A 14,675-nucleotide genomic window follows, 5' to 3' on the forward strand; every position below is an offset into this window, starting at 1 on the left:
CCCCCAGAAACACAAAGTATTAAAGCTAGAATTTCATATGTGTTTGAACTTGATGGCTTTGACGTTGTGAAGAAGAGTGAAAATGAAGCCGGAATCTACTCCCAGTCCTCAACTGACAATAAATTACTAAAAAGTAAATTAAAGTGGTAGATATATTAGTTCCTTCCAGACAGTGTTTAAACAAAGTACATTCCTCAAAAATCAGGCTCATCTTTTTTTTTAAACAAAAGAGAAGAAGACATATTGAGCATGCCTTACAAACATCGCAATGAGAACTCTTTTTTAAGTTGGAGGTGTGTTCTTTTGGCAGATGTTGAGGGGTCAGTGGCACAGCCAGCTCTCCTGCTGTGCATGGAAGTTTCCTCTCTGGAATCTAGACGGTGCTCACAGTGCCCTTGTGTCCAGGAATGTTAGCAGCCCTGTCTGGTACCCCACCTCCTCAAGGTCTGCAACAAGGACCAACAGCTTGAGGGCTTATCCTGGCCTGACCCAAGACTGAAAGCCAGAAGTCAGTGGGACTCGGGCAGATATGAAGCATTCTTCAAATTCACAGATGTTTTTTCTGACACCTGGGGTTTCTGCGTGCCATTTCTAGGCAACACCAACATCTCCCCATCCACCTGTCCTTCTCTTTGAGTTCAACTTCACTCTGCCAGCTGTTGTTCAGCTGCTTTCACTCTGTTAATAATGTGTCCTGAAAATCCCTAACACACAAGAGAACAAACCTTTACATCAAAGAGACCCAGACACCCCCTCCCAGGGCTCACAGAGCTGGAAATTCTTTGTAGACTCTGCCAATGAGCACAGTACTGATCCCCCATTACCCTCATGCCCTCCCATCCAACTCTATAAAAACCAGAGACAGTCTGTGCCTGTCCTTCAGTGCTGGTCCACAGCTAGTAGGAAAGCGTTTCCATCTTAGTCATGAGTAGGGAGAAGTTCTTATTCTCAAGTTGGGACAGACAGTGTTTAAAAAAAAAAACCTGTGTTTCCCTCACATACATCTCAACTTCTTTGTGTAATGCATCAACCCTGGTCAACAACAAAAAAATGCAAACCCTAAATCTTTTCACGCCTTCTGGGTCTTCAAGCAGATTCTCCAGAGAAGCCGCCCATTTGGCTGTGCTCTTGGGGTTCTGGTGGCTGCTGCTGGAACTCCCATCACTCTCATGGATGTCTGCAAAGCAAAGTTCAGACTGTGTATGTGGCCCAAGGATACTGTCATTTTATAACAGTCATTTTGGTCATCATCATCACCAATATGGCTAACATACAGTATTAAGTTACATGCCAGAATCTACTCTAGGTGTTTAACACGCTGAATTCATTCTAGTCCTGACAACAACCTTAGGCAGTAGGTGCTACCATTTCCTTCATTTTACAGATGCAGAAAACTGAGGCTCAGAGCTAAGAAGGGACTTGTCATTTCCCAACAACCCCATACATTCTTCCCCTACCCATGTGTTCACTGGCTGACCCCCAGGCAGCCCTCACGTCTCACGCAAGCCCTCCTCCCTGGGACCTTGACTCAACAGCGACTCTTTCCCATCACATTCTGTGCACGGTCTTATAATTATCTTGCTGTGTTATGACTATGTCTCACTTGACTGGCTCTCACTTGTCTGAAAGCTCCTGTGTATCTTGATCTTGTATCTCCTGCCAGTAGCTCATTGCCTGGCACACAAATAAAAGTATGTACCAGGGCTGGGACTAGGGTGGGGGAAAGGAGGCACTGGCTGCAAGCACAAAATTTAAGGAGGGTTATCAGATAAATAAGATTTTCATGCAATATTCTGAAACATCAAAAGTAATGCAAAAATAAAAGTTCCATAATGAGCAAAATACCAAAAATTTAAATAAATTCAGGATGGTTAAAACTGATTTTTTTTCCTTGTGCCTCTCAGGCTCCAATAGGTCTCAGCATCACGCTGTTACTGTGTGTGTAGACGGAATGAATCAGTGACTTCGCACCTGCACATCTGCTGCACTCTTACTCTTAAAAAGAGCCTGGGTGGGGGGGTGGCATTGCTCAGTGGTACAGCACGTGCTTAGCATGCATGAGGTCCTGGGTTCAATTTCCAGTATCTCCAATTAATTAATTAATTAAACGAGCCTCTTAACTAAAGGAAAAGGGATAAGGACTTCCCACTAACACACTCTGGCTACTTGCCTAAAGAAGGAAGTAACAACATGAAGATGCGTCATCTACAGAATTTGGCCCCTTTCTGGAGTGAAGGGGAAAACCACGGAATGCCACTTCCATGGGCCCAGGTTCCAAAACCAGTTTGGCCAATTGGAACTGTGTGACCACAGGCAAAATTCTGTGTACAAGGGAGATCACCCCTGATCTCTCAGGTTATCAGAAGAATCAGAGGAGGAAGCTCACCAGGCACCCAGACAGTGGACCCTCAAGAAATAGAAGTTCTCCTCTCTTAAAACCATGATCTATCAAGGGAACTATTTTTACAGCTAATACTTTTTTTCTCCATTGCTTTTTCTCCCCCCAAAGTAGAGAGACATATTTCTCTAAAGAAAAGATTAAATCTAGGAGAAAAACAAGCTTTCAATTAAACAGGAAAGCAAATCATCTTAAAAGGATAAATTTTTAAAGTCTTATAAATATTAATTGCTGCAAGTAGCTAAGGGGCCATATGACTTAAAATTTTTGGGGGAAAGTTGTAGCAGAATATATTGGACTTAGTAGTAAGTCTGCTTCCGTGATCGCAACTGTTCTGTTGGGTGTCAACACACAGGTTAATTTCTCAAGCAGCTGAGACTCATCTCTCAGCATCTGGGAAAACTATCTAGATTTTAGACACTGATTGGCTAACTTGGGCTAAATAAAGCAGAAGCCAGAAGCCCACAGGGTCTGTGTTTCACACGCATTGGCGATAGAGCAAGTAAGAGAATGAATTGTTGGGGACAAATCCATTCCTTTAATTGAGAGGCAAACTCATTCAAACATATCACAAAGGTACCTGATGCTTCTCTAAAGTGAATCTTCAGTTCGTGGATATTAAGTTAGTTCCCCACTCTCTTTGCAAATGCTAAAACCGGCAAGCTTCTGAACACTGCGTTTCATCCCAACAAAGTATGAATCAAATTAGAAGATCATTATTACAAGAAATTTCTGCAACAGGGTTCATTCTGCCAAGCATTTCACAGATTTACTCTCTGTTCTTTACCCAAAGCATACAGCTGGACGGTTCACTCCACTACCCTAGCAGATCTTCTCTTAAATAAATAAATGTAGAGACACAAGTTTGCTGTTCCAGGAATAAGCTTAGGCAGTCCGAAATTTCTCTCGCCATTGCAGGACAACTACTTTGGCTATAAGTTTTCACCCCTGGCCTGAAATTACTCCAAAACCGTTGACAATTCTTTTCAATAATAAACCAAACACATTTGGGTTTTCACAGCCTCACTCGGTGGATTCCCATTTAGCCAATAGAGTGCTCTGGTTAACCAGGTCTTCTGGTTGGTTAACTGAGAGATAAGATAGCTGTCCTCATCACCAGATAATTCTTCCCTCCCTCCTTCCTTTTATTTCATACTCTAATCATTTTGCATATTAGGTTTCTGTGCCAGCTTTCATTTGAACAAAAGGTTTTACAATGCAAAACCCACTCACCTGATCTATTCCCCTAATTTTTTGTTTGTTTTGTTTTGAGGGGAGGTAATTAGGTTTACTTATTTATTTATTTTTAGAGGAGGTACTGGGGATTGAACCCAGGACCTCGTGAATGCTAAGCATGCACTCTACCACTGAGCTATACCCTCCCCCTATTCCTTTAATTTTATAGACTGAGAAATCAAGGTCCAGATGGTAAGGTGACTCAGCTAAGGAACTGCTGGATGGAACCAGTACTGGGATTTACAAATAAGGGCAACTGTCCCTACACCCCCATCCCCCGAGGTCCACCTCCATAGAACCCCAGGGTTCCTTGGAACACCAGAGTTTGCACATGGTTGGCCCTTCCTTTCCGTTCTCTCCTAGGCTACCATCTCCCTTCCAATGATGTCGTGAAACACATCTATAGCTGACACTGTTACAGAAGGTACAGAATTTTCAGGGCTGGCTCAGAAATTATACCAAGACACAGCTACTCTCCACAGCCGTGGTCACTGGTTTCTGGCTTTGGTGCCCTGGATAAAGTGAAACTCCTCTGTGTCTTTCTGCCCACCTTCCGCCCACATTCCGCCCCAGCAGTCCTTACCAGAGGAACCCTCTGCTCACAACTCTGTCATGTGTTTTCACTTTCCCCAGAAATACTAGTTTGAATTTTGCTAAGACTTCCTGATTGTCTTTCAATTTTGATTAAGACCTTTGGCTGTGCCTTATTTTAAAAGCCTTTTTAAAAAATTTAAAAAAATTTTTAAAATAAAATAAAAAGTCCTTCTTGATCAGTATCAATATAGATAGCTCTGGATAGAGCAGTGTTTGCCAGTTCCATTCATTAAATGATGTCTCTCTTCTCTACATCATTTTCCCCAACCACCAGTGAGCCTGGCTGAGGTCTACCCCATTTGGCACTGCCCCAGAGACTGCCCCTTAAGTCAGGGCATTTCCGTTCCTCAGGATCCTCTGCGCAAGGAGATGTCCACTGTTTTCCGATGCATGTACGTAAGGGCTTCCTAAGCCATCTCGGCTCACTTTAAATGTTATAATCAGCCCAGTGATGTACAGGAGAAAGAAATAATCTTTCTTCATAGCAAGCAGGCTTACTTCTGAGTTTAAGAATAGCGCAAAGCCAAGAGCTCCCAGTTTCCCAACTCCTTCTCAATTCCTGGCACTTGAAAACACAAAGATCCAATACTCTTCTTTCCTTTTTCATTGATAAAAGTTTCCATTTTAAACTTTCATCTTTTTTTTTTTAATGGAGGTACTGGGGCTTGAACCCAGGACCTCATGCATGCTAAGCATGCACTCTATCATTGACAAGGTTTCTGCTCACTCACAAAGTTTCCGTCTTAGATGAATTACACAAGAAGGTAGGTTTTGAAAGCACCGGTGGGAAAGGAGTCAAACCTATCTTTCTAGCAGCTTGAAGATCAGCTCAGGCTAGTAAGGAGCTGTTGGTGACAACATTGGTTTGTTTCAATTTTGTCTAGCGCTGTTTATTTGTTGTTGCCCTTGAGATCAACTGTGAAACATTTTTGCAATGAAAAAAATAATTTGTTGCCTCCTTGGTTCTTCAAAGCATTTTAGATCTTCAGATTTTTGAAGGCCCAGTGCTTGCTTTTCAATAAATTTACCTTCAGAAGAATCTGTCATTGGCTAATAATAACAGTTAACACTTACAAATTACTCACAATGTGCTGGGTACCATTCCGAGCTTTTTCCATGGGTTAAATCATTCCATTCTCACAATGACCCTCTGATGTGGTTAATATTATCCCCACTTCACAGATGAGGAAACTGAGGCACAGTAACTTGCAAGAGTCACCTAGCTTAGGAAATGGGGAGTCACGGTCCAAGCCCAGATAACCTTGCTCCAGAGCACATGCCATTTACCACAAGGCTCTAGCACCATTTTTATTTTTGATATCTGCTGATCACACTCACAGGGGCCAGAACACAACAGCCTTGAAGAGAGTGATAACAATTATGCTCTGGGCGGAGACTGCAGAAAACTAAAAGTCCATTCCCCGCAGACAAAAACCCATGTGAGACTGAGCCAGAATCATCCGGCAAGCAAACACAATCTACACACGCTCTTCATTCATGTTTAGGCTGTTCTGCGTGGTCTCTGACTTCAGCAAAGGCCATTATTTCAAAGCCGGCGCAGCATCAAGGTGCAGAGGGCTGAGGCCGGCTGCTTGCAGCATATTGTGCGATGCATTATTTATAGATGCTATGATGTCATATCTATCAGAGACCTTCTCCAGACCTAATTCCTTGGAAATCCATGTTCAAAAGGCATCTCTAACCCTGATCAGAACTGAATGCTTACGGCATGGATTCCTAATGTTTGTCTGCAGGAAGGTCCAGGTCACGATCCTGCCTGGACAATTTCCCCACGTCAAAGAGGATTTTAGTAAAATCTCAGTGTTGAGCTTCCTCAACAGCAGGGTCAACTTACATTCGCAAAGGGTTTTCCCAAAGTACCCCCCAAACACACGGCATATTAAAGAAAAAAACGAGGAACACTCAAGCTCAGGAAAAGGCAAAAATGTTGACCGTAGATTCTATAATGGTACCTGCCCCCAACACATACACACACACTCTCCTTTAAAATACTCAGGGAAAGTACACACCCCACAAAACTTATTTAAAATCTCTTATCATCTAAACCACATCAAACATTACATTAAAAAAAAAGTAATCCCAACTTAGAAGCAGAGAATCAGTTGGTTACAACTGGTGATCTATGTATGGCTCCGGAGAAACTGGGTCATGGAAACACTCTATCTAAATATTACTTGAGTGTTTATCAGCTCCAGTATCAAGTTTCTGAGAATAACTACCCTTCAGGCATGCAATTCCCTTCGTGGGGAGGTTTGCATGAACAGCCATTAGCAGAAAATAATAATAAAAATAAAAACGATTTGAAATAACCACACTAATTGCAAGCATCAAAGACCAGAGCAGGCCAACAGGCTGGAGAGGTTGGCTCAGCTCAGAAACGGCCTCATGGCAGTTTTCACAGGAGGTCTGAGGCCCCCTGTGCACCTGTGTCTGCACCCACTCCCCCCACCCCTACTCCGCCTGCCAGCACCCAGCGATGGGTGAGCTGAGGGCAGCTGTCAAAGCGGCAGGGGCCACTCCTTACATGCCATGCTCTGGGGTCTGCCTGGGGGGGGGGATCCACGCAGCCCGAAAATCCGCTGTCTTCTCAGAGACGCTTTGTGCGAGACAGGCGGGGGCTGCGGGGCTCCTGAGCACCCTTGGGTCCGGAGAAAAAACAAGCCTCAACATCCTCTTTTGAGTGGACTAGACAACAGATGGCCACTGGTTTCCAGTTTCTACCAGAGGGAACTAAGAACGCCGGACTGTTATTTGTAGCCTCCCTAGAATCTTCACTTTCTAGGCAAAGGCCCAGAAAAAAATTCCAAAAATAAAAACTGCCCAGGAGCCCAATTCTGGAGGTGAAGGTGAAGACCCTGTCATTTTTTCTCACTTTCCAAAAAGCCCTCGTGCTTCCTCTGGGACCTGACACTGATGCAGAAATGAGCCTTCACTCTCCCCTGGCCCCTACCTCGGGGAAAGTAAGTTCTTTTTCCCTCCAGTGTCAGTAGGGTAGCCTGTGTATTTCTTGAGAGGGAGGCTGTGTCTTCCTCATGGCCAGCAGTGTCTGCCACTCACGTATGGATTTTCAGTGATGGCTGTTTTCTGATAGATGGTCAGCGGTGGAGGAGCAAGACACAGAGAGGAGGAGGATGGCTGTAAAAACAGCTGGCATTTACTGAACACTTGCTATGCCCCATCTCAACCTCACAGCCACCCTTGGTGGGGGGGGGTCAGGCCCATTACTGGCCCATTTTACATGTGAGGAAATTGAGGCACAGCAAGGTTAAAATCATTTGCTCCAAAGGAGCAAATCAGGAAGTAGAAGCGCTGGGACTCAACCCTAGGTTGTCTGGCTGCAGAGCCTAGAAAGGGAAAGGCAGTGAAAGATGCAAGAAATGAAAGGCGGCCCTTTTCTCACAGAACTTAAAATTAATTGAGAAGATGAGGCCAGCCTTTCCCAGATGGCCGTCTGCCCTCAGTGCCACCCACTGGCATGAAGTTTTCTTCAGAGGTCCCTAAAGGAATGAGAATAAGGAGAAGGAAATATTTACCAAGTGAGCTGTGCTGATCAAGTAAGGACAGTCTTGGGTTGTCTTTTTTAAGCGGATAATTACATTATTTACATGGTGCAAAAGTTAAGAGCTACACAGGGGAGCACAGTGGAACGGGTCTTCAGTGACCCAGAGCCTCTCCCTGAAAGCAATAGAAATGGCCTCTACAAGATTCTTGTGTATCAGGACAGTTCTCTACATGAGATGCTCTCTTTCCTGCTATTTGGGGTGTTGGAACAGCCTTCGACTGTGGGATGCTAAAGATGGCTGATGATGGTGTTGTCTGTTTTTAATGTCCTGACTGGAGACAGAAAGAAAGAAAGAAAGGAGGAAGTGAAGCAGGGAGGCAGGGAGGCAGGGAAGGAAAGAGAAAAGCCACGCACTCCATACTGAGAGATTTGAGTTCTCAGGTCTCTCCCTTCTGAAATGGGTGTCTCTGGACAAGTCCCGCCCTTTGGTGGCCTCTGCAGCTGTCTGGGGAGATGGATAGACTGCATTTCAGGTGCAGAGAGGGAGGGAGCCAGGAGGCAGGAGCCCGAGAAGAGCGTGCCCCCTGGAGCAGGGAGACCTAGCTTTGGGAGAGGACAAGGGACAGAGGTGGGAATGTCCAGCCACCCACAGGCAGAGCGGGGGAAGGGGAGTGGGAATGGGAGAGAAGGCAGGCCAGATTCCAGGTCCCAGAGCACTCCACAGGGAGGGAGGCAGCAAAGCTGATCCACAGGCACTCAGCAGGGCCGAGAGATGAGAGCTTGTTTAGAAGGGACATTTGTCCCCGGAAGTCTGCAAGGGACTGTTTTGCTCGAGTGGACACCTCCTGACAGCTCTTATCAAGGAGGGGATGCTGCTGTCTGCTTGGGCCCCTCTGCCACCCCCAGGGTTGCTGTTTTGGAAAGATATCAGGGGGAAGCAGAAGAAACTGGTGAGAGTAAATTTAGTACAACTTAAACAGCAAGTTCCCAGAGCCCAGCGGAAGGGGCCAAGTGGATTACTCAACCCCCGGGAGGGAAGTGACTCAGTTCACCCAGGAAGCTCTAGGAAATGGCCCAGCCAGGCACCTGCCTAGGTTTGCAAACTTTCTAATAGTGAGGAAAGGAGACATCAGTTCAAATATAAGGTCTGTGAAGGCAGGTAAAGTACCATTAGCACCCGTCCACAGGCTGCCTTTGGTGGTGTGCAGAGTTGGCACCTTGGACTCAGCTGGCTTGTGGGCTGACCACACCTGTATAAACCATGCCCCTGGCCCAGCCTAGCCTCTCTGTTCTGGATTTGCTCTCCCAGATCTCACTGGCCCGCGCCAGTGATGTTCTGCAGAAAGTTTCCCCAGCAGCCAAGCCTGCCCCGCCACTGGGTTGTTATAACAAAGACATTAAATTGTTTTGTCAACTGTCATCTTTAAATAAAAACTTAAGCCCAGTAATAAATTTGAAACTGGTCCCAGAGGTTTAATGGGACCAGTTAAGTCTAACAGCCTGGCAGGGGAGGGGATCCCCCTGGCGGCTCAGCCCTCGGTCTGGTCGCAGCTGTGGCTTTGGCTTTGCTTTTCAAGTGAACAGCATCCCGGTTACCATCACAGTGCCAGTTGTGGTGGGGGCAGGGTGGGTGCACAGAACCCTTCAAGGGGTCCTCACACTTCAGGGGCATAAGAATCAACTGAGTGCTTGTTGAAAACACAGCCAACTCTTTCTCACCTCGGGCTCCCAAGACTGAATCGGGGGTTCTGGGGCATGATCCAGAAAGCTGCGTTTTATCAAGCCCACCCCCACCCCAACCCTTATGTGATTTATGAACGCATTGAGAAACCGCAGAAAGGAGAATAATCACACTTTGAATCATATTTCGAAACTTGGAATTAGGGGTTGGGAGCACCAGAGTTCAGCTTAAAGACATCGTCTCCAATAAGATTTTGCAGAAATGCAGGAAAGGTCTAGAGTAAAGGAAGCCAAGAGGCAGGACTGCGACAAGGTCCAAATCAGAGTCCTGTAGGCACTGATCCAGCTTTTGTGGGGTCAGAAGCTTATATAATTTGGAGAACCACTTAAAAAACAATTCAAAGTTACAAAAAAAAAAAAAATCAGTCCAGGGTCCTGCAGATTATTCGGCTGGCTTTCCAGTGCCTTTGCCTCGGGGCCCACATTCCCCCTTTCTCACTGCAGGGTGGTGATGACCAAACTGTCAGGGGCTCATTTGTCCTTTCCCATCAGGGGACAGACTTTAAACCTAAAAATCGTAAGGAAATAGGGCTCTTGGAAGCCAAGAATCCAATTCCAATCCATAATTTTTAGCTACTGATTTTTCTATCAGCGACCTACCCACATTTCATCAGTCCTAAAATGTGTTACCCTGAAAACAGGTACACTCTCCACTAGTGTCCCTAAAACTGCCTCCAGTCTTTCTGTGGTACAACCTGCCCACACATGCAATAGCACCCCAAAACCATGTATGTCATAATTCAGTTGTTCTATTTGGAAGACTTCATCCCAAAAGCAACCTGTGCAGGAATGTTCCTATTTATAATAGGAAAACTCAGAAAAGATAACAGCCAACCATTTATTACTCTGTAATGCCAGGCACTGTACTAGTATTTCATGTATACGCTTTCATGTATTTAATTATACAACTCTATGAAACCCACTTGATAGATGGGAAAACTGATGCAGAGGTGTGCTGGTAGATCAGCTCTCCTAGGGGAAAAACAGACAAACTTGATTTTTAGCATCTGCTGACTTCCATGGTGAAACTAGCCACTGATAGCCAACTTCAAGCTACCTGTGAGTTAGCAACCAGCTCCCAAATATCCTGAAAATTTAGCAATTGGCTCAGAAGTCAAGTAGCTTGCCCAAGGTCATCGAATGATAGAGTCAGGAATCAGCAGTTTAACTTCAGAGACCAGGCTCTGACCACCTACCACTCCACAGGCCTGTCAATATCTAACAATAAGGAATGGCTAAAACAAACACCCACAAGGGATTCCTTTGACACACAGGCAACAAAGAAAAGTTTACATGATCACTAACACTAATATAAGCAATCTACAATAACCCTATGAAGTCCTACTTTAGTAAAGTTGTTCTAAATATTAAATGCAATAATTTGCAAATTTTGATGGATGGGAAACCAGCTTCAATTAAGTTTTAAGAAGGGTATTTTATTCCCACTTTGTAGACCTGTAATCTGGACAGAGAGGCTCCACAGGTAGTCAGTGGTGGAGGTGGGATTTGGATCCAGCCAACCTGCTTTCAATCCATCCTCTTAACCACAGTGTCCCTCATAAAATAGTGATACTGGAGTGAAGAAAAAAAAAGATATGCACAGACTCAGTACTATGCAGAAGCGACTCCTGGATTGGGAGGCAGCAAGAAAAGTCTCTGAACTTAAGTCTGGCCAAGCTGGATTTGAAAGATTCTCCATCACCTAATTGTGACCTGGGGCAAGTTACCTAACAGCACCTGGCTTTCAGTTCCCTTCTTACTGAAGTGGGGAGAACAATGCCTATCTCAACGGGTGGCCCTAAGGGTAAACAGAGAATTCATAGAACAATGTGACCACAGATCCGGGACCACATTAAGTGCTCAAAGGGGCATAGCTATTATTACGAACAAAAAACGTAAGATGGTTGGAATCAAGGGCATGCTTTCATCTTCTCTGTGGGTTCTTGGTCCCACTGAGTTGCTCCGAATTGTGGCTAACGCTGGTCCAGAGTGACAGTCAAGCCGAACCCTAAGTAAAGTCGGCTCTTCCCTGGCGCGAATTGCAGATGCGCCCTTCACCTTGTGTTCACCCTCCTTCTCCGCCCCACATTTCAGCGCCGCAGCGCAGAAAAGAAGGTGCTGGCTGCCCAGTCGGATACCCGGAATCCAGGCGTGCCTTTCCTGGGTGCCATGTGGGCATCATTCGCAGAAACGCCAGCAGCAGATGCGGAGAACTCCAGAAAGGGGGGGGGGGGCGGGGTGCGACCCGCGCAACGTTCTGCTTTTGGAATCTAGAGCCCATACTACCTCCAAGTTTGAGGCGGATGGTCTCCCAGACCATCACTAAAAAGAAAACTGCTGTTGTTCCCCCTTTCAGACAAACTTCCTCCCCTGCGCGCCTCTCCGGGCTCTGCGTTCCCGCCGCGGCTAGGACCGCAGGGACGCTGGACCGAGCAGGGAGAAGTGGCGCGTTTGGCCGGGTCTCCCGTCGGCGCGGCATCTCAGAGCCGCGCCCGAGCCTGGGCGGGAGGGAAGGATGCCCGGGCGGGCAGCGCCGACCCAGGCGGCTCATCGCGGCCCTTGGGGGCGCCCCAGTCTCCAGACCCCAGCTCGTCGGGCCCCAGGAGCCGCTTACCTGACGGCGGCCGCTTCCTGCTCAACCGGCTCACGGCGCGGTTAAACATCGCCGCGGGCACCCCAGGGAGGAAGGAGGAGCAGCGGGGTGGTGCGGCGACAGAGCCAGAAGAAGGCGAGGAGGAGGAGGCCGAGGAGGAGGAGGAGCCGGCTCGGCACCGCCCCGGAGGGCGCGGCCCCCGCCCCGCGGTTCTCCTCCAGACCAGGCGCCGCGTGGCGCGCTCCATGCTACCTGCCTGTCTGCCCGCGTGGGGGCTCCGCGATCCTGCCCCGGGGTCCCGCCCTGGGGTACCTGGGCGGGCAGGGAGCACCCGGGTGACTCCCAAACGCTGGGACCCGACCGAGTGCCCAAGATGGAATGCATTAGGAACCCTGCTCAAGCGGTTCTCACCTCCCGGGGACCCCTTGTCGCGCCTGTCGCGCTGCGAGGCTCGCCAGAGAAGCCGCCCGAGTCCCGTCCTGCCCTGCCAGACTCCCAGCTCCAGCGTCCATCCCGGTCTCCCGCTGTCTCCCTGCAGCCCCAAGAAACACACGCGGTGCCGCGGGCGCATCGCGCTTCGCGGCTACATAGGCTTTCGCCTGGCAACAGGAGAGGGTCACCTCCTGGTTCAGAGACCTGGACGCCGAGGCCTTGCAGTTCTGCAAAACCCAGGCGCGGCCCACAGCCTTTGCCTCCTTGCCCCCAGGACCCAGGATCCCTGCACGCCCGGGCCTGCCCGTCCCGCGACTCCCTGGGCGCTGGGCCTTCCCACGGCTGCGAAAACTAGTGGAGCGTCGCCAGGGCCCGGGCCGCGCTGTCCGCGGGAGGAGCGAGCCGAGCTGCCGCCGACGGGCGCCCTCTCCCGGGCCGCGCTGCGCGGGCGCCGAAACTTGGGCGCCTGTTGCCCTGGGTCTTGAGACTCCGAGGTCGGACCTCGGGGGAAGTTCCGTAGGAATCCCTCGGGTTCCAGCGAGGAGCAATGCCTCTGCGCCGCACACCGGCTGGCCCGAGACACTAACTGGGGACACGTGGCGCACCTTCCCGCGGGGCCTTGGCGCTCAGCGCTCGAAATCACTCGCGCTCGCCCTGCGCTCCAGCTCTGATTCCTCCTCTGCCGCCGCCAGTCACCTGCTCGGCGCCGCCAGCGCCACTCGAATCTGTTACCTCGTTTCTTCTGCAAAACAGCCCAAGACGGGGTGTCATTAGCCCCATTTTCTTGAGGATCTGGTTTGCGAGGAATTGTCTTTCTGGCGAGTCCTATTTTTCTCCTTGTGTATCTGGCTTTGTCTCTAAATTGGTCTTTATTTTTAGCTGTACTAATTGCTATTTTTCTAAGCTGTTCCCCAGTCGTCGGTCCCCCTCCACCCATCCTTTCTAAGTATTTTCACTAGTTGGCAGTTTCTTTTATATCTTCTATTCTGAGCTTCCCATTCCGTTCATTTTTCCTCCCTCCCTCTGCCTACCCCTTCAGTCCCAATCCCACCCCATCTCTGGCCTTCTATGGTTGCTTCTCATTACTCTCCCTAACCTTCCCCTCTCAAAGCATTTTCCTCAGAGCATTTCTAAGCACTCTGCCCCTCTGCTACGGAGAGAGGCTTGTGAAGGTTACAGGGATTTTCAGCTGCAATTCGAGGAGACCACTGTGACCGAGAACAGAGTTAGAACCTAACTGAGACGCTTAATTTTAAGTGTCCCCTTCTGTGGTTGGCCTCCTCCAGACATGGGCTCCTGCCAGCTTCCTCTCCATCGTAAAAGGACTGAACTTTTTATAGGCAGTACCAGAGTAGGACTTTAAAACTCTGCAGAGTCCTGGATCCAAATGAGATAGCTCATAACAATAACCAGGGAATCTGTGCCGCACACCTCCCCAGAAAACTCCAGAGACCAAATTACAAGTTCTCCTAACACAGGAAGTGAGACTGCCCCACTGGATAAAAGTTAGGCACAACTAAATGTTATGCCAATTTCCAGTTCCAACCCAGCCGTGTCCTGAAAAAACCTGGTGTGACGTAGGACATCCTTATAAATCCATCCTGAGCTAAGATGGCAGCCAGGCCTTTCTGAAATGAAGAGAAAATGGAACAGCAAAATACACTTTTACTGTCCTGTTAGCATATCACATAGTAAGTACAAAAATAAAGATCCATGTAAGTTAAGATTTAATGTTCATGGTTTAAAATTTGTTTTGAAATATTGAAAGACTGCCCTTATGAAATTGCTGTAAACACCTGTTTCAAGTGTCTGAAGATCCAAAAGCCAGTTTTTAATGCGCACTATGCAGCAGACCAAGTATGAAAGTATGGAGCCTCACAGTTCCTAAGGCTTGCCGAAATAAAACACACACACATATCCCTCCCACATGATTCAAGTTCTGCCTGTGGTTTGCAATGACTTAAGGTGCTCTCCATCCCAGTAGCATTGCTCACTTTCTGTAGCTGTCTCAAGCCTTTATAAACATTAGTAGCCAATCTGGGCAAGAACAGGACAAACAGTTTGGCCCCTTCCTACTTCTGCTGGTCTCACCTTTGGTCAAACAACTTTCATTGGGACCAGGCAAGGAGCAAGAGACTAAGGTGTCTTCTGGTAAAGCA

At 47.8% G+C, this 14,675-nt stretch overlaps 1 protein-coding gene across 1 annotated transcript in view; it reads right to left on the reverse strand.

The window, feature by feature from the left end:
• Positions 1–12,249, reverse strand: part of RGS10 (regulator of G protein signaling 10) — a 33,117-nt gene extending 20,868 nt beyond the window's left edge. Inside the window, exons 1-2 of the mRNA XM_006200161.4 lie at positions 12,106–12,249; positions 1,059–1,177 (exon numbers count right to left, since the gene is read on the reverse strand). Of these exons, the coding sequence (XP_006200223.1) occupies positions 1,059–1,177; positions 12,106–12,154 (168 nt within the window). The 5' untranslated portion in view covers positions 12,155–12,249. The remainder of the gene's footprint in view (positions 1–1,058; positions 1,178–12,105) is intronic.
• Between the last annotated feature and the right edge of the window lie 2,426 nt (positions 12,250–14,675).

The sequence above is a fragment of the Vicugna pacos genome, chromosome 11 (genome assembly GCF_048564905.1).
Source record: "Vicugna pacos chromosome 11, VicPac4, whole genome shotgun sequence".
NCBI classification, from domain to species: Eukaryota; Metazoa; Chordata; class Mammalia; order Artiodactyla; family Camelidae; genus Vicugna; species Vicugna pacos.